The sequence below is a fragment of the Condylura cristata genome, unplaced genomic scaffold, assembly GCF_000260355.1.
Source record: "Condylura cristata isolate star-nosed mole 26May11 unplaced genomic scaffold, ConCri1.0 scaffold00007, whole genome shotgun sequence".
Lineage (NCBI taxonomy): Eukaryota > Metazoa > Chordata > Mammalia > Eulipotyphla > Talpidae > Condylura > Condylura cristata.
The window spans coordinates 55690745-55710939 of NW_004567108.1; the positions used below are offsets into that span (position 1 = coordinate 55690745).

The following is a 20195-nucleotide window of genomic DNA, read 5'->3' on the forward strand; positions in this document are numbered from 1 at the left end:
AATAAAAAAAAATTAAAAAAAACTATATCACTGAAATGGATTAGTTTTGAAAGCTTCAAGGCATATTTAACTAGTCAGGGTTCTCCCGAGAAACAGAACAAATGTAAAGTGTGGAGGGGAGAGACTGAGTAATCTGAAGGAAATGGTTCAGGTATTTGTGGGGGCTGTCAGGGACAAGTTTGTAAGGCAGACAGGCTGGACATCCAGCTAAGAGTATGAGTTATACTCTTGGGTACACAATTAAGAAGGAAATCCACTGGATGAGCCCAAGCAAAGTTTCTATGTGACAGTCTAGAAATGGAATTGCTTCTTTTCTGGGAACCATCGTCATTTGTTCTGAAAGACATTAACTAGATCAGACTAGATCAGACTCACTTAATGTGAAGTCCAGTGATTGTGTTAGTCACATCTAAGAAAGCTTCATAGAAACATCTCAACTGGCCTTTGACCAAACAACTGATTGCCATAATCTAACCAAGCTGACACATAAAATTAATCACCATGGTTATTAACCAATGAATGTATTAGGGAAAATCAAATAATTTTATATATTGTTAACTTTATTTCATCTATGTATTTCATGTAAATAATATTTCATATAAATAAATTCAAATATTTTGTATAAATATAAATTCAATATAGATTATTTCCCTTTCATTTGTGGTACCTAAAGCAAGGTGATTTTTTAATATAATCATCAGGTTTGGATTCTGCACGTTGACTTCAAGGGTGGCAGGAGATGGCAGTAAGGTAAGCTTCTCTCTGCAGTGTCTGTAGGTGTGTTTTAATGTACACAGTGGAACCAACAGTAAAACAAACATAGGCATTTATACCTTATGCTAACACCAATAAGTCAGTGGAAAATTTGTTTTCCAAAAGCAAACATAAACGTGAATGTCATTTATTTACAAGATTCTTTTATCTCTTGTGGAAAAATTATTATTTTGGAACAAAAATACTGTTTTATTTTAAATGCCCTTCACAGTAAGTATATAAGAACAACTTTACATATGTTTCAAAAAATGATAGCATATATAGATAACTTATCAATATCAGATGTTACTATAATATAAGGAATTACAGATTATTCTAAAATATACCCTAGGTTTATTTTTGTAAATTACAGTAGTATGAAGACTATAAATAGAGAATACACTAGAATCAATTCATCCTCCCACAGAGCTTCTTTCAAAATTGAGTTAAATAGAGATTTTAGTACAATGGTGGTTATTATTTTAGAACCACAACATGAATTTAGTACTAAGGAGAAATAAAATATTGTTTCTGTCCCTTTATGGACTCAAGGACAACAACTTCTTACCTATATACCTACGTTTAACAATATAATTACCCAAGCAATTCAATCTGGTAACATGAGACATTTTCTGAGAGAAATAAACTTCAGCCTATAGTTTGATATGACATTGTATATGTGTGTGTGCACAAATCCACACACATATGTGCACACACCTTCCTGGTGTGTGTATATATTCCACAAATACCTGTAACATATATATCTCCACAGATACGTGTGCAGATATCTGTGGAGATATATATGTTACAGGTATTTGTGGAATATATACAGACACCAGGAAGGGCAATTTTTATTTCTTATGAAATTGTATTTTTCTGTCTTTTCAATGATCTTCAAAGGAGCAGTCTTCAATTCTAAATTTCAAGTAGCGCCTCAGAATTATGTAATTTTGAGGTTAACCATACTAGATATTAATTATTGCAATTTATTTTAAGGACCATAAATTAGTAATGATCTCTCAGTTTAGATGTACCCAATATAGAACTAAATAAAAATTCAAAATAGGGGCCCTCCCTGGTGGCACAGTGGGTTAAAGCACAACACTAAGTAGCTAACGTCACTTCTGCAAGAGTTCTATCCTCGCCCGGGAGGTGACCCACATGCACGGCAGACCTCTCCTGACCCACAAGCTGCTACCCTCTGTAGTGGACTTCATCAGTCGGCCCCTTCTATGCCCCACCCTGTCTCTGGTGAATCCCCTCACCACCCCTGCACCTCAGGCCTGTACCCCAGTTCTGTATGCATACATAAATAAAATTTATTCTAAAAAATTCAAAATGGGTCCATCATGTTAGAGGCTAAAATACTTGCCTAAGTACATGCCAGATGAGTGTGTTGTAACACTTCCATCTAGAAAGACGAGTCCAAGAACATAAAGAGGTATTGCTGCTATTCCCTGCAGAATCTGCCCAAGGCTGAAGGAAATCAGAAATTTTGATTGAGATGATAGTGTGTTTTTCTTGCAAACATCGGGAATCTTCTGATCTAGGCACATATCTTTTGAAAAAGATCATTACATTTTTGTTAAATAAGTCAGAAGCTAAACATATACCTAATACAAAATGTCACTGGTGAAATAGTTTACTTTTTTAAAGCATTTCTACCATTGTGCTTGTTTCTTTAAAAAATTCACTTATATTGGAATATAGCAGTTCTGCATTCACCATGTTCTCAGAAAAAATGCAATAATAAAAGGAAATATTTAGGACTATGGGGGCCCTCCCTGGTGGCGCAGCGGGTTAAAGCACAGCACTAAGAAGCTTAAGCCACTTCCGCGTGAGTTCAATTCCTGCCTACCCGGGAGGAGATCCACATGGCGAGGCAGACCTCTCCTGACCCGCCCGCTGCTCCCCTTAGCAGTGTACTTCATTGATCTGCCTGTTCTGCTCCCCACTATGTCTCTGGTGAATCCTCTCACTCTCCGCATCTCTGGCCTGTACCCCAGTTCTACATGAATAAATAAATAAATCTTAAAAAAAAAAAAGAAATATGTAGGACTAGGGGAAAAGTTGCATGTATTATGAACTAAATATAAATCTGTATGCATGGATACCTGTACATACAAACTTATGAGTCAGTAGGAATATATATATACATACCCATATGTATAGCACATAGATACAATTTCCTTAAATTTGAAATCTGGTACCCCCTAATGTTTTTAAGTATCAGTTGTCCTGATTAATATAGGAATTTTTCACTTATAAAATACAAAGAGAAATCTCTCTTTGTGCTTTTCATCACTAAACACAACTAGCACACACTGGTAAATGTACTTTTATATAATAATAATTTTTGTGTTCGGTAAAGTAAATATCATATTTATTTTCTTAGTTTTTTTTAGAATAATACTTTATTGTTATAGAAGGATAGAATGAGACAAAAATAAATATGGTCAGGAGCAAATTTTTCCTTCAGTGCATTTATTGAAGTTTGCATTTTTTCATTCAAACAAGTTATTTACTTTTTATGTATTTCTTTTACCCACACTTCTATTATATCCTCTTGTTCCTTTTCCTCCCCTCAACCTGTCAAAACAGGTAGAAGCACTGTAAGCTTTTATAAGCCTTACACTACAGAAAATACTTGACACAATAGTGTCAGAAATTGGGCTCTAAAACTTCAAATAGTCTTTCTGGAGTGGGAATAGCCACAATAAAAAATGAAGGAAACATAACAAAATCCAAAAATCACCAATCTTTTTAGGTTTAAAGTCTTCTGTTGAAGAACAGCTCCCAATATGAAATGATAGGAGTCATTAGAAGAGAAGTGAGCTTTATATTTTATGTATGCAAGTTTGTTTATCTTCATATCTGTGCTTTTTTAAATGTAGTGGTCAAAATAAAGGAATTAATTAAAGCATTCAGGAAGACTAAGGTATCACTAAAGTTCCCAAGATATTTATTATATGAAAGTTGAAAGAAATTTTCACAAAATAGTTATACTAAATATACCTCCTTCTTCCTATGCCGGGCTTACAAATGTGTTTGTGATCAGAGAATATTACAGAATGACATATGTGTTACCAGGGAGATACAATTAATTTAATAACACCATATAAATAAAAAAATAAAAATAAATATATAAATAAAAAAATATAGGTGGACAGAGGTATAGACAGGTAAGAATCACAGTCCATTTTAAGTTCCCAAAGTCAATGGTTTAAGAGAATAATGATTTGAAATATGACATTATTTTGTAAAAATCTTACCTGTATATTTTATATTCACTTGATAAGTTTCTCCACTAAAGTATGGGAGAGCAAACAAAAGTGATCCAAATCCTACTAAAAAGGAGGAAAGTGAAATCAACCTTGGTATGCTTCTTCTCCCTCCATAGAATGATAGGAACACTACAACCAGGCAAGATGTAACATCGTAAGTCATTGACAACATAATATACTCAAAGGGTTGCAGGTGGTTTGCCTGTCGAAAAAGGTCAACGCTCAGATTTTTAAGACCAAACACAATACCTAGAATGTAAAAAGAAAAAAAAAGAAAGTAATAATATGCATTTAAAGAGATAAGATAAATCAACATTATACTTATTATAAAAGTAAAACTTTTAAGTTCATATTATTCTGAATATTTCAGATATGTAAGCACACAACGATGTCTTTTCTAATATACTAGTTGGACTTTACCTAGATGAAATACTTTAGATGAAATACAATATAATTCTTTCAAGTTATATTGTGAGTAATTTACTGAAAATACTGTTTATTTTTAATCATCTTACTACTGGTCCTCATTTTAATGAATCATATTTCAACTAGAGAAGTGAAATAACATAATGACTATTTGCCTTCAATCCAGAACAGAAAATAAAACATTGTCAAAATAATTGAAGCCCACCACAGACTCAAACACATTCTTTTCTCTCCTTCCATACCTCTATCTTATATTTGAAATTTTACCATTTTTGAATCTTTTAAACACTTTTTTGACAATACATTCATCGTTGAACAATATCGAATATTGTATTTCATGCTCTTGAAAACTAAATAAATGGTATCTTATGTGTGCATCTTTATCACTTAGCATTTAATTAGGAAAACAATAATCACATTAAATGCTTAAAGCAAAATTGCTTAGAGGTTCATTTCTACAGATAACACATTTATTGGAGTAAACAGGGAAAATAATTACTAATCAAAATGCATAAAATCTCTGTGGTCAAAGGTACTGGGGCATGGGCTGTTGGCTGCCTTTACTATTGGCACCTGCGTCACTAATTCTGTGATAAAATGCCCAGAGCCACCTGCTACTAATGCTGTGAGAGCTAGCTCACAGCCACCGGCTGCTTCTGCAGTCCTTGCAGTTTCCAAAGCTAGAGTCAATGAACTGCTTGTTGTGGAATCATCTGTAGTTGCTGATGGAGCTTCATGGGCCACTGAGAATAATTTCAGAGCCCTTATTAACCCAGCACTACAACATCACTAGAAACATCACTAGAAAAGTAGCGGTGGGTGTAGAGATCATTTTCTTTCCCTCCTTTTCAATTCTACTGCTACACCTGCTTATTGACAGTACTGAATGGAAACTAGCTGGCAAGAAAGTCTGGAAAATATAGGTTAGCGGCTGGCAGACCTTTTGCACTTAGCCATAATCCAGAATTGGAACCATCGAATTTGTAATCAATAGATAAACCTCTGGCATAGTGCACCCTGTATATAACCTAAGACACATTTTCATCTTTCCTCCCATATATAGTCTTATCAAATAAATAGCAACATCATCATGCTTTGGTCTAACATATTGCAATTATCATTCTTAAAAAAATATGTTCTCACTCCCCCAAAAGTGAGAGATATAATCAATTCAGCCTCCATATTTGTTTCAAGGTAATGCTTATCCTTCTTCTAGTAAAATATAGTATGAATGAATTTTCCTTTACACAAAAACTTGCATTGCAAAGGTGTAAGTGGTATAAAAAGTATAAATAGTAAACCAAACATATCACAGGACTAACTGAATTTCTGAGGGAATTATGTTGCAAAAGGAACCACAAGCCTGTCTTAGAGTCACAACAGTTTAACAAACCAAGACTAGAAGGAAAAGGATATAAAATCTCTCCTGTATATAAGAGGAAAAATTTCTTTAATGATCATTTTTGATGTGACCAAGGAGGATAATGGTTAAGGTAAGAAATAGCCTGTTAGTAACTACACATTTCTGAAGTTGTGGTATTAATTACCCTCTAATTCAGGAATATTTTGTAACCTAAACATGAATTTGTGAATTTCTCTTAGTTAATACTCCTTTGTCAAATAATAAATGGAAGAGAAAGAGATAACTTAAAAATTGGAACACTCACAAACAAGAAAGGGAAAAAAAGGCAGAACTCCTGAAGTTTTTATTTTTCTATGTGGTTATGAGACCATCGTTGATATTTATAATTTCCTTCTTCCACTACTCAGCTCTCTTCTCTTGATCTTAGATTAACACATATAAGTTGTTACCTCAAAGCATATCTCACTTTATGGGACAACACACAAGTTTTTGGTTTTATTGTATTGCCTAGCAAGAGCTTTATCTAAGTCTTCATTAGGGCATTGTACTTGTCTAAGGTCAAGCTTTTCTGGTTATTGAGACAGGTAGTAAGATCAATAATCTCCATGAACATAAACTTCTTGAGGTATTCCTCTTCCTCTGATATGAGTTCCTTCACTTCAAGCAATAAATGAATAAATAAGGTGATTGCAATGGTGTTAGAGTCATTCTGGCTAAACCGTGGTGATGAAAGAACCGCCTGTGTATATAAATAAATAACTATTTCAGTGAAGATAAAGTGTTGCCCAATCCATCATGGAAGCAGATAATGTAATCAACTTGCCTCCAGTTGGTAGGTTAGTTTCACTAGGTAATAGAGTAATTTTCTAGATTAGGTTGACTTTTTCTGGTGGCAAGTCCAGCTCTCAGAAGTGCAAAAAACAAATCAAATGTGGACATAATGAATCCATCTATTCAATGCTTGCATTATCTCCATCTTTGATGCAACTCTCACTATAAAATGAGCCCATTAAACAAGACATACCATGACTGGGAAAAGATGCTAGTTAATATTCACAGGATGTTTATCTATTTATTAAATTATTGAGAGCGTCTCTCCAATGAAGTTCTTTTTGTGAACATTTACCTGGAATATTTCTGCCCATTTAGAGAGCCAGAACCCTATCCATCCATCCTAGTCATCAGATGGCCAAACCATTCAGCAAAGGCAGCATTGCATTGAGGTAATATGGCACTACATTTTTGTTTGGCCCCCAGGAGATTTATTTTTCAGTGCCTTCCCTGAGTGCAGCTATAACAACACTATAGAATATGACCACCTACAAAATACTGCAGTTGTACCAAGGATTTTGTTTTCCTTGATAGTGGGTGGTAGGAATGAAGAAACTTTTCCTTTATCTTCGAAAACATAACACTGCACACACCCACTCACGTGATATCTATAGGCATCACAGAAGTGGCAGGCAATTTGGGATGTGTAGGGTATTATCTCTCAGGACGGACTTTATGTTAATGAGTCCAGAAATGCTGAGATCTGATTGTAGTTATGAATCTGGTAGCAAAAAGAAAAGGGGGGAGGTGGGGGCAGTGGGGTAGGTTATGAGTGCAACCAGTATTCTTTTAACTCAAGAGATGTAAATTGTTTTGTCAAACAAGATGCTGCTTTTTCTTCAGACATAGAAGTAACTGTTGCTTCTACTGTAAAGAGAGGATCATGGTTTTGGATCATGCTTGTCACATTCACTAGAAACAAGTTGTAAAATTGTTCCCAGATATCATGATATTTGGCAAGAAAATGCACCCAGGTCACTTTTCACAGAGTAGGTAAAAAAGATGAGTTTGGAGTTGATAGCCAATAAATAGACATGATATTGACATAGAGGCATAAATTGAAAATTGATTCAGAAAGTTTGTAGAGGTACCCACCCTACACAAGCTCTTTCTGAAGGGAAAGGAAAGACATACCAATTAATTTCATAAAGTCAGTGATACCTGATATTAGAGGTAGACAAAAATATTCTAAGAAAACTATATACTGAAACATAAAAAATTCTTAACAAACTTTTAGCAAATTTAATCCAGGAATATATATATATGTATATATATATATATATATATATATATATATATGACAACAAACTAGAATGAAGTCTTATCCCAGGAATGTAAGGTTGGTTAATTATACCCCCAAAGTAAATAGTAATATATAATATTATATATATAATATAAATGTAATCTACAAATCTTATAGAATGAAGAAGAAAAACATATGATCTCAGTAGATAGAGGAAACACTTGATAAAATTCAGCACCAATTTCTGATAAAAAGTTTCAACAACTAAGACTAACAGGGAACACCCACCAACTGATAAAGGACATGTACAAACACTTACAGTTAACATTTAATTGTGAAAGGCTATAAGTGATTTCTATGAAAAATCAGCAAAAATAAATGAATGTATCATTTTATAATTTGTATGCAACATTGTACCGGAGATTCTACCTAGTACAACAAAGAAAAATAAATTTAAAAAATACAGACTGGGAAAAAAATAAGCAAAACTATTGTGATTCACAGTTGACATGATGATGTATATAAAAAATCCCAAGGAACCTGCCAAAATCATCATTCTATAACTGATATTTAATTTAGCAAACTTTTAGAACTTAAGACTTAAATAAGAGGTATACAATGGTGAAGCATTAGAATACACAGTACTATTGAGATCTCAATTTTCTCAATTTCTACAGAATAAAAAAACACAATTAAAATTCTAGGAAGATTCTAATGTAATCAATATATTGATTCTAAAATTAACATGGAAAAGAATATATAGAATAGCCAAAATAACATTTAAAAAAGAAAAAGGCAGAAGTATATCTGAATGCAGTAACTATTGGTATAATAAAGCTACAGTCACCAATGCAGTATATTTGTCTAAGTATAGTTATATTTGGCCAATAAAATAGAGATACTAGAAATAAATTCAGCTCAGAATTTCAACGAAAGTGCCAACTTAACTAAAAGGGTTAAAAGAATAGTCTTTCAACAAATCAATCTGGAATAAGGGTCCCATATGGAATAAAATGGACTGTAACTCCTTCCATAAACAAAACATTCATAATGGATCAGAGACCTAAACACAAAAACTGAACCATTAAACATCTGGAAACAATTAGCAGAAAATCTTTACAACATTGATTAAGGCAATACTTTCTTTGAGAGAAATCAAAATAGATTGAATTATAAAAAATAAATAAAATGGACTGTATCAATACCAAACCTATCTTCATCAAAAAATACACAGGTAAGAAAATGGTAAGACAAACTATAAATGGAATGGGTAGATGGGGAGGGCAGGACAAAATGGTCTGCGTTGGGTCATAAGGAAATAAATAGCCAGGCTGAAGTCAACAGACTAAGTGAAGGAGAATCTACAATTGAAAAATAAATGAAAGATTCATATACTCTAACACAATGAATAAAGTCCAACCCTATATCGTGCTTAGGTTCTTAGGAAACCATTGTTCAGTGTCACTTCCATTCTGAAATAAGGTTTTCCTATATCTGAGTGTTTATCAAAGCACTCATTCATTCATCCATTTTTTTTACTACATCATTTAATAAATACTCTTTACATCCCTGGCTATTAGGTCTGTACCAACTTGTCAAAGTATAAATGCCTCTTCCTCAAGAAATTCTTTGATGATCTCACAGTAAACTGATTTGATGTTTTCCTCTCAGGTATTTCTTATATAGTCTTTATTGAACTTATTTAAACATAGGATTTTAGAGTGAAATGAGGTCATATTTGGGAAACTCAAAAACCAGCACTTTGAACAGATTAATAAAGAATCTAGGTGTAATGGGAATGGTGGAATCTCATCAACTGAAGATTTGTGGGCAAAGACAGAAACCTTTGAGTTTGGGTTTTCTGATAAAGAGTGTTTGAAGTCACACATCACCTTTACTCTCCACAGAGGACGAAACAATATCCAGACAGACAGAAAGTGGTTTGACTAGTGTGTCTCAAAATGGTGGGCAGAAGTAGAAATAAATTCAGATACTGATTTCATCTTTAATTTCTCAAACAATTCAACACTGAACTTCATAGGATTGAACATTAAACAATGGACCCTCCTTCCAGCTGATTCTCTGGACATTTGGCCACAATTACCCACATTGTGAGGGGGGAACTGTGTTGGGTGCCTGATGAAGGGGAGCAATGGTAAAACTCAACCCCAAGTGGTGACCCAGTTAACCTGTTTTGATTTCAGACATACCAAGAACCCTGAAGAGCAGGCTAAAGCTAGCCCACCCTACACCAGGCTCCACACACACACACACACAAAGGTATCTCTCACCGGTTTCCCCACTTCACCAAACCCAGGGGCTGTCCCTATTGCCCCCCACTCAGGCTCACCTTGGGAGGTCACCAGGATGCAGTAGATAGTTAGGAAGCAGTGGATATTATTAAAGCGTTGACATCTGGGAAAAGCCATACAGCTCAATCCGCAAGGTGGTTCCAAATTTTCTTTCCTTTTTTTTGGTTTCTTGGTGGTGGTCCCAATCTGGCTTTCTCCTTTTCTAATATTGTAGAACCTGATTAGACTACTTGCAACCGTCATGATATATGAGGGGCTTTTCCTGTCCAATTTCTCCACAGTCAAATTGTCCTGAGAAGTCAGGGCCTGTGCGGCTGGAGGCTCCACTTCCACTAGCTCTTCCCCCGGGGCTGCAGTGTTACTTTGGCTGGGCTGTGCGGAGTAGGCCGTAAGGCCTGAAGCCCCAGAGGTGATGCCATCCGCTATACCCGGTTCAACAGAAGCCGTTTGGGCTTCCTGAAACTGGTGCCCCTCAGGGTAAACGCTGCCTAAGGGGTGTCTGCCACCCTCCGGAGGGAAGGAGGCAAGCATCCTAGAAGGGGGGTTGACAGTTGCCATGTGAGAACTCCCAGGACTGTTTCCTGGTTGGCTTTCACGTGGGTAAGGGTGGGGGAGGGGTAAACTAATAAAAGCAAATTAAGATAACCGCTAACACTTACAGGGAAGCCAGCGTTGACCAAATCAAAGATGTTGGCATTTATTTAAACATTTCTAAGTAAGAAACAAGGAAAGAGAAGTGTACAATGATGGGGCAACAGAATTATCTCCCAATTTCCTCAGGCTTACTTTATTGTTATTACTTTATTGTTATTACTTTATCATTTATTAACTAAATGGTTTCAACTTTTTAGTTGGTTGAAGGACAGGAGAAATCAGAAGACATGAAAATACACTTCTACCTCATTTAAAGGATAGTAAAATCATAAAATAATATCCCAAAGAATGCTCCTAAAACTAAGTGAAGTGTTTTACACGTAAAAATGATTAAAGGCTCTATTTGAAACTAAGAATCGGGAGATTTGTTATTTTCCTCTCTAAGTAAGGAAATATGGCCTGTAGTGTAATTTTCTTACTGAAAATAAAGAATATTGGAGAATAATAGCAGGATATGAAACCTGCATGTTTTATTTGAAAATACGTCTTAATTTTTTTTTCTTTAACAGAAATAAAAGTTAATCTTCAGCAGAAATAAAAGTTAATCAGGCCTCACATCTTTGGAAGGTGACTTTTAGGTGAAACAAAACTGTTTTCTGTCCCACATATTGACCATTGTTTTACCAAAAACAATCCAACTCTTCAAAAAGTTTTGAGTGCCAGGAGGACTGGGGAAGAGGATACCACCCACCCTACACCAACCTGAGGCCTAAATTTATCTCAACAGCTATATGCCCACCAGGGGTGGAAGTGTTATTTTCCCATACTGAAAAGACCCAGTTTGTCAAACATGGTCACTATGCCAATAAGATAAATGCCCTTATTTTCCCCTGCTGAGTTGAGTTCATCATACTTGACTAACAGGTTTGCTGATATTGCTTCATGAAATTAGGAAAGGGGATTCCTAGGACACAGGAAATCCTGGTTGAGATTTGGTACCAGAATGAGCTAGTTCATGCTCATATATTCCCAACGCTCAATTCTTAAGTCATTTTTGCACACAAAGCAAAACCAGTTTCATTTCTAGAATTGAGGCAGGAAACTCCCCTAACCCCTAATCCTGGCAAAAGGTTAGTTACTACAGGCAGAGAGATGAAACAGGAGTGAAGTTCAGGAAACCGTCCTGTCCTATGGTCCATCCAAAGGCTGGCTGTCACCAGAGGGAACGACAGCAGCAAAACCACCTGCCAAAAAGGGAGGGAAAGGAGTATTATGTCTCTAAAAACTGTTACCAAAAAAGGGACAATGTCTGACCTCTGAGGCTCAGGCACTCAAAGCCTAGAGTCATCGCTGGACCTGGGACACCCTGGGTCTCTTCCAGTAGAGGATTTGATGAATAGAACCACTTGCATTCTATCAATGCCGCTGGGTCTCTCTCCTCAGTGTAGGCATACTGAAATACTAAAAGCTGAGGGTGGAATAGTAGCATGGACTAAAAGTAATAATAATTCAAGAGCTCCATATTTCTTATGAAGAACAAGAAAGTTTCAATTCCCACTGGAAGACTTTTAAGCTTAAAATAAGTACAGCAAAACAAAACTCAAAACAATGCTACTCTTCTCAACACTGGCAAACTTATACAAGGAAACAGAAAGAAGATGAACCATTATTTCTAGATGTAAATATACCAGTCTCCAGTATTTTAAAAAATATAATATTCAAGATATTAGTATTAATATCTAGAAATTAGCATTAAATGGTTTACTCTAATATAATTGAGACACCAGAGAGAGACAATGAGGTACAGGAATTATCTGATGATGCAATGGTACACAAATTTTATAAAGCAAATGAAAGATTTAAAACCACACATACAATAACCTTGGGAAATAACAAACAAAAATAAAAGGGAAACACACCTAACTATATAAAGTCAAATTGCGAAAAATCAAACCTAATTAGGAAAGTCTGTTGAAATCAGAGGGGGAAAAAAACCCATAATTTACAGCTGACTTAGACTCCACCAGCACACTGAAAAACCGATCAAGAGCCAAACGACCAGCCTTGAACTGCCAGGCCAAGAGCCCCCCAGAGCCCACTTGTCTGGTTTTATCCTAACCTGGCTGCTCAGCTCCGCCCTCACGTCCCAGCGTGCTTCTCCTTAGTGTTGATGGGATTTGTAGTTCCAGTATCTGGGGTGGGAGCAGGGTCCATGAAATCTGTGCCTGTTACACATATGCATGTGAATAATGACTTTTTCATAAAATAAAATTATAATTTTATAAAATTATAAATTATAAAACATAAACCAAGATATTACTATTATTATGTTTATACTATTACTTAAGAAGATAAATCTGGCCCTCTCTGGTGGCACAAAGGGCTAGGAAAATCTCTGCAAGTTAGCCACAGACGCTTCAGTGCGTGTTGGATCCCATGCCCCAGTGGGAACCCACATGGCACAGTGGCCTCTCCTGTCTCGCCCACTGCTCCCCTCAGTAGTGTACTTCGTAGATCTACCTGTTCTGCTCCCTACTCTGTCTCTAGTGAATCCTCTCACTGCTCCTGAACCTCTGGCCTACACCCTGGCTCTGTATGCATAAATAAATAAATCTTTTTAAAAAATGGACTTCTAATATATGATTCTACAAATAACACTTTACCCTTCCTTAGCTGCATACTTCTAGATCCCAAACTGCATTTGGAAGTTGTTAAAGAAAGTAACTAGGACAATCTCTCTCTAATTCTGATTTATTACTGACTTGTCATGCTTCTAAAGTCATTTGGATAATTCTTCATGTAAAGAAATAGGTCTTTGATCAAAGAGTAATATATTAAAAACTCTTTGATGTCTAAAATACCCATAGAGGAAAAATAATGATTCAGTTTATTTGTATCTTTACATAAAAAATCATACATATATATTGTATGTATGTATGTATGTATGTATGTATGTATATGTATGTGTATGTGTGTGTATATATATGTGTGTGTGTATATATATGTGTGTATCTCTCTCTATATATATATTATGTATTTTAAAGTTTTATTTATTTAAGCACAGAACTGGGGCACAGGCCAGAGGCGCAGGGGCAGGGGCAGTGAGAGGATTCACCAGAGACAGAGCGGGGAACAGATTGACAAAGTACACTGCTGAGGGGAGCAGCAGGTGGGTCAGGAGATGTCTGCCACACCATGTGGGTCACCTCCAGGGTGGGGATCGAACTCATGCTGAAGTGGCTTTGTTACAGGGCACACCAGTGTGAGCTGGGCAGCCTGGCTATGGGACCTCACCCACGCACTTAAAATTCAGTTATATAGCAGGCCCACACAGAAGGGTCAAAATGGGTTTATTTACAAAAGAGGAAAAGGGAAGGAAATAACAACTGGAATATCTTCATCTCCGCTGACTTGGCGTTCTGGTAACAAACGAACTGAAAGCCATGGGTCATGCAGTCCAGAGAGCCATTTCCTGAGCGAGAGAGTTAGAGAGAAAATGGTGCCCTATTTATCCCCTGAAGTCTTAGAATGCCTGCTTAGCTCCACCCTTGGGTCCTTGCAGTTCTCTCCCTGGTACTGCTGGGAGTTATAGTTTTCAATCACTGGAGTAGAGGGTAGCGTCTGGAAAGCCAGAATAGGGGTGGAGTCCACAAGACTCTGCAAAGTTCCTTTAGCACATCCTTCCCTTTAACAGCTTTAGCTTCTTAGTGCTGTACTTTAACTCGCTGTGCCACCAGGGAGGGCCCAAAAAATCATACATATTTTTAAAAAGAAATTTAAGATGGGGGCTCTCCCTGGTGGCACAACGGGTTAAAGCACCACATTATGAAGCTCTACAGAAGCCAATTCAGCACAAGTTCAATCCAGGCCAGGGAGCTAAACCACATTGTGCAGCAGACCTCTCCAGTCTCGCCTGCTGCTCCTCTCAGCAGTGTACTTTGTCAATCTGCCTGTTCTGCTTCCCACTCTGTCTCTGGGGAATCCTTTCACCCACCACATCTCTGTACCCCAATTCTGAAACTTAATGAAACTTAATATATATATATATATATATTAAGATGGGAGAATAGAAAAAAATAGTAAGTCTGGAAATCAGTGCTGAAACAGCAGGTGAAGTCATATGTCCTATTTACTGTAAGACATGAGCTAGAATATGGGGCTGCCACACCTACAGTGGTTACTAAAATAGCTCTATGCTGACGGAAGATTGAGGTCCCAGAGAAAGTGCTACCTGTGTTAATTTGGGGTTTTGTTTCTTGTTGTTGTTGTTCTGTTTACAATTTTTTAGGGTCCAAAGTGTCAAAATAACTAATTTTTATTGGTACTGTGACAGGGTAGCCCAGAGTGGACTGGGCTGTCTGTCTGTGGGACCTCACCTGCGCGCTCACAATTCAGTTATACTGCAGGTACACACAAAATGGCCAATAATGGGTTTATTTACAAAAGGGGAAAGGAATAGGAAACAACCCAGGGAAAGAGAGTGGGATACAAAGTAACTGGAATACCTTATGGCTAGGCTGACTGAACACACAGGGTCACGCCGTCTGGAGAGCCGTGTTCCCCTAGAGAGTGCGAGATGCAATCGTGCCCTATTTATCTCCCAAATGTCCCAGAATTCCTGCTAGCTCCACCTTTGGATTCTCGCAGTTCTCTCCCTGGTACTACTGGGAGTTGTAGTTTCCAATCACTGGAGTAGTGGATAGTGTCCAGAAAGCTGGAGTAGGAGGTGGAGTCCATAAGAATGCAGAGTTCCTTTAGGCCATCCTTCCCCTTAACAGTACCTCATTTCGTTATTTTACTTGAGCCAGAAATAAGGGCTTTGAAGCTTTCAGTCTCTAATAAGCCAAAATTACAGAGCAGTGCCATATAGTAGAAGTAAAATGGTAACACATATATAATTTAAAGTTTTCTAGAATTCACCATTAAAAACAAGAATGCTGGCCCTCCCTGGTGGCGCAGCGCGTTAAAGCACAGTACTGAGAATCTGAAGCCACTTCCGCATGAGTTCGATTCCCGCTTGCCGCCTGCCCCGGAGGAGACCACATGGCGAGCCAGACCTCTCCTGACCCGCCCGCTGCTCCCCTCAGCAGTGTACTTCGTAGATCTGCCTGTTCTGCTCCCCACTCTGTCTCTGGTGAAGCCTCTCACCGCCCCTGAGCCTCTGGCCTGTACCCCACTTCTGTATGCACAAATAAATAAATAAACCTTTAAAAAAAAAAAAAACAAGAATGCTAATTTGGATCATATATTTTATTTAACTTATTATTTCAATATGTCATCAATATTTCTAAGTCACTAATAATGAGAGATGTTACACTATTCTATTCCTATTAAATCTTTTTAAGTCTTTGTTCCTGTTAAATATATCCTATTTATACACACTTAGAGCACACTCCAACTTGGTGTGGCCACATTCCATTGTATAACCACATGTAGCCAGGGACTGGAATATTGGTGACTGTAATTGCAGAGGTGCATTTTCAGTTCTAAACAGTTAAGTATATAAGTCATCTGGGGACTGAATTTTGTTAAACTGCAGTGTCAATAACTATACATTTTTGTTATTAATTCTTTAACTGATGTCTTATTCTATATCTTTTATATTTCACAATAAAATGTTTTTCATTTATATATCAAATTTGTACTTTAAAACCAGGCTAAATGACTTATTTTTTTTTAATATTAGCATTTGAGTGGAGAAATGTCTGAACATAAGATTTTTATTACATCAGAAAGCATTGCCATCCATTTATAAGAACTATGATCTAAGTATTTAAGAAGAAATAGTGAATCTTTGCCTTGTACATTTATCATAGCAAACATCACACTTTAATTCATTTTGGTTATACTTATATGTTAGAATGTCTGATAGAATTCCACTGTGTGAATTTACTATAATTTCTCTAGCTGCTTCTGTTTTTATGGTATCAGCTTTATTTTTTTTTGTACAATTTTGTTCCAAAAGTACCAAAATCAAAACCTTGTATTTGTTTTCCTAAACAATAGAGCACTGACCTAAAGCAGATTTTCATAAAAAGTAGATAAAGTTTATAAGGCCCTCCCTGGTGGCATAGCAGGTTAAAGAACATCACTAAGAAGCTAAAGCCACTTCAGTATGAGTTTGATCCCCTCCCCAAAGGTGACCCATATGGCACAACAGACCTCTCCAGACCCGCCTACTGCTCCCCTCAGCAGTGTTCTTCGACCGTCTGTCTGTTCTGCTCCCCTCTCTGTCTCCAGTGGATCCTTTCACTGTCCCTCCACCTCTAGCCTGTACCCTGGTTCTGTATGCATAAATAGATAAATCTCTTAAAAAATAGTTTATAAAACATATTATAATTTTGGAAATGCTAAATGTGGGGAAAGCATTTTAATCTATAACATTATACTTTTAAAATCATTTTGTTATTTTTGTATAGGAGCAAGTAACTTTGCATATATGTTCATATATAATTGGAATACAGCTATCAAATAACACAGTTCCTGATAAGTCTAGCAACCCAAGAGTATAGGATAATTTAAGAAACCAGTTTAAATAAAATAATGAATATGAGGTGCTATTAAATGTCCTTCAAAAAACGGCTACCTACAGCTAAAACAGTTAATAAATATTCATATAGGAAGAATGACTCACTAACTTACTAAAGGTAATTCACATAGTTCTTTTTAGCGAATGAATCTATAAAACAGATAAATTACATGATAGTACAAATTACTGCAATGTAGCTTTATGCAAAATGACCACAAAAATTAAGTAATAAAGAACTGTTTGCCCCTTTAGTAAATGGACCTTGTTTGCTTTGTTTCCATGATAAATGATTCTTGCTTCCTCTCTGGCTTGACTGTAGGAACTTCTTGCTACAATTTCTAATGTGCTGCCTACCATAATTATGTAGTCAAATGTATTACACATTCTGCAAAAAACACGATCTGCAGGTTCTAGACTGAAAGTGACTGCAGTCTACTGTTACAAATATTTTAAATGGAATGTATTATAAGTACTACTTTCTCAAAGAATTACAGGCTTTTGGGGCCCTCCCTGGCAGCACAATGGGTTAAAGCACAGCATTGTGAAGCTATTAGCAGCCACTGCAGCTGGGTTCCATCCCCCGCCAGGGAGGTGACCCACATGGCACAGCAGAACTCTCCTGACCGGTGACTGCTCCCCTTAGCAGTGCATTTCAGTAGTTTGCCTGTTCTGCTTTCCACTCTATCTCTGGTGAATCCTCTCACCCCCGCACTTCTGGCCTGTACCCCAGCTCTTATATGCATAAATAAATCTTAAAAAAAAAGATAATGATATCAAATGTGGGAGACCGATAAAGATACTAAAAAGGTTGAGGCTCTACAATTAGTTGGGGCTGGGGGAGGTGCTGACAAAGAGTGGCTAGGTGTAAATTGGGTCTCCTCTGTCACTGTCAATAATTGTATTTTCATAACTCAGAGCACTGTGGGGATTTATCCCTGGAATGGCTTGTCTGAAACTGTTAGAACTCACAGTACACATGCAAAGAAATTGACATAAAAAATATTTGACTTTGGAAGTCCACGATAGACATTCTTGCACTCAAAATTTAGTCCATACACTTTACATTATTTGCCAGTGTATTTTGCAGTCGTGGTTTCTGTTCAAATTCCTGAAATTCCTGCAGGGATTTCCCCTCAGAGATCCTTTCTAAAAGATTTATTTTTCTGCCATCTAGCGGCATTAACTTTCATTTTTATATTAAATCAAAAAGTAATCAATACACATACATATCTGGTCTCTCTTCTCATTTAGACCTGTTCTTTCCTTATGTACAATTTGTCTTGTTGATCTGTCCATTTTTGTGAGTGGGGTATTAATGTCCCCTAGTATTATTGTGCTGTTAATCAATCTTTCTTCTGTTAAGACGTGTATCTTGGTGCTCCATTTTTGGCGCATATATGTGTGTTAATTTATTGCACTAGACTCTTTTTTTTTTTTTAAGATTTATTTTCTTATGCATATAGAGCTGGGGTACAGGCCAGAGGTGCGGGGATGGTGAGAGGATTCACCAGAGACAGAGCGGGGAGCAGAACAAGCAGACTGACGAAGTACACTGCTGAGGGGAGCAGCAGCCGGTCAGGAGAGGTCTGCTGTGCCATGTGGGTCACCTTCAGGGCAGGGGGGATAGAACTTATGCTGAAGTATCTTTAGCTTCTTAGTGTTGTGCTTTAACCCACTGTGCCCCCGGGGAAGGTAATGACATAGTGTTCTCATTCTTTTCTGTTTACCTTTCTTTTGTCTGGAATTTTTTGAAGTGACATTGTTTGCATTGCTATTGGTAGGTATTAGTATTTGGTAGGTATTGGACCTCCTCCTTCACATGTCATCGCCACAGCACACACAACACCAAAGCAGTTTTCAGGTAACATGTTGGACTTCAGCAGTAGTCTGTTCTCTAGGAAAGTCCAGGCACTCAGACTTGATTCAGCTATTGCTGGTCGACTTATGGAACTCAGATTGAAGGCAGTAGCCCTCACTCTGGGGCTACTCACTGCCTTTGCACTCTGTCCAGGCTGACTAATGGTATGCCCTTTTATCCAATGCAGTTGGGCTCTGGGGCTGATCCCTGGTAATGGCATGTGCTCAGAACAGGATCTGGGAAGGATTCCACTAAATGATCTATATTCAAAAGGATTACCTACAAGGTTCAGGGTACCGTATTAATTTATTTTATACTAAAACAACACCATGAAGTAGATGATTTGACTATACATGTGAAAACATTTAGAAAATAAGATGTAACATACCTTGACCAAGGTCACAAACTCAACTGGCACAACCAATATGTCAGTTGTATCTAAATCCCATAGTTTTAGGCACTGACCTATATATCTTGTATACTTGGAATAAATTCAAGCTTTCTCTCTCTCTTCATATATATATCTACATATATATACATATACATATATACATATATATACACCTTACATTTTTCTTTAAAGTCTCGTATCAGAAAATAAAGACAAATTAGATAGGCAAAAAGATATTTGCTAACCGAGAATAAGAAAATCACTAATAATCTCAAAGATCTTTTGTTTTAAATGTATAATATTTTGTTTTCCATTTTAACATTTAATTAATTATATAATTTTATAAGCAGAAGGAAGACTGGTTGTTTGGTTTAATTTTCTCTATTTATCCAGTGTTACTTTCTGGTAATAGCTTTTAGACCTTACAGTTTGTTTTGTGTGTAGTTTTTTTTTTCTTTTTACTGTCTCATCTTTTATTACTCCTCTCTGCTAGCAGCAGAATCTGTCAAGAAGGAAAATATGAGCACCTCTGCATCTTACTTTTCCAAGTCTTACTCTAAAGTTTCATTTATCTATTGTAAAAGAAGAAATAAATAGAGGAAATGTGCAGC

The 20195-nt window shown here is 36.7% G+C and overlaps 1 protein-coding gene across 1 annotated transcript in view; it reads right to left on the reverse strand.

The window, feature by feature from the left end:
* The window catches only part of SLCO6A1 (solute carrier organic anion transporter family, member 6A1), a 41296-nt gene extending 30526 nt beyond the window's left edge, over positions 1–10770 (reverse strand). Inside the window, exons 1-4 of the mRNA XM_004678477.1 lie at positions 10251–10770; positions 5000–5206; positions 4026–4286; positions 2126–2311 (exon numbers count right to left, since the gene is read on the reverse strand). Coding sequence (XP_004678534.1) covers positions 2126–2311; positions 4026–4286; positions 5000–5206; positions 10251–10770 — 1174 coding nt within the window. The remainder of the gene's footprint in view (positions 1–2125; positions 2312–4025; positions 4287–4999; positions 5207–10250) is intronic.
* Between the last annotated feature and the right edge of the window lie 9425 nt (positions 10771–20195).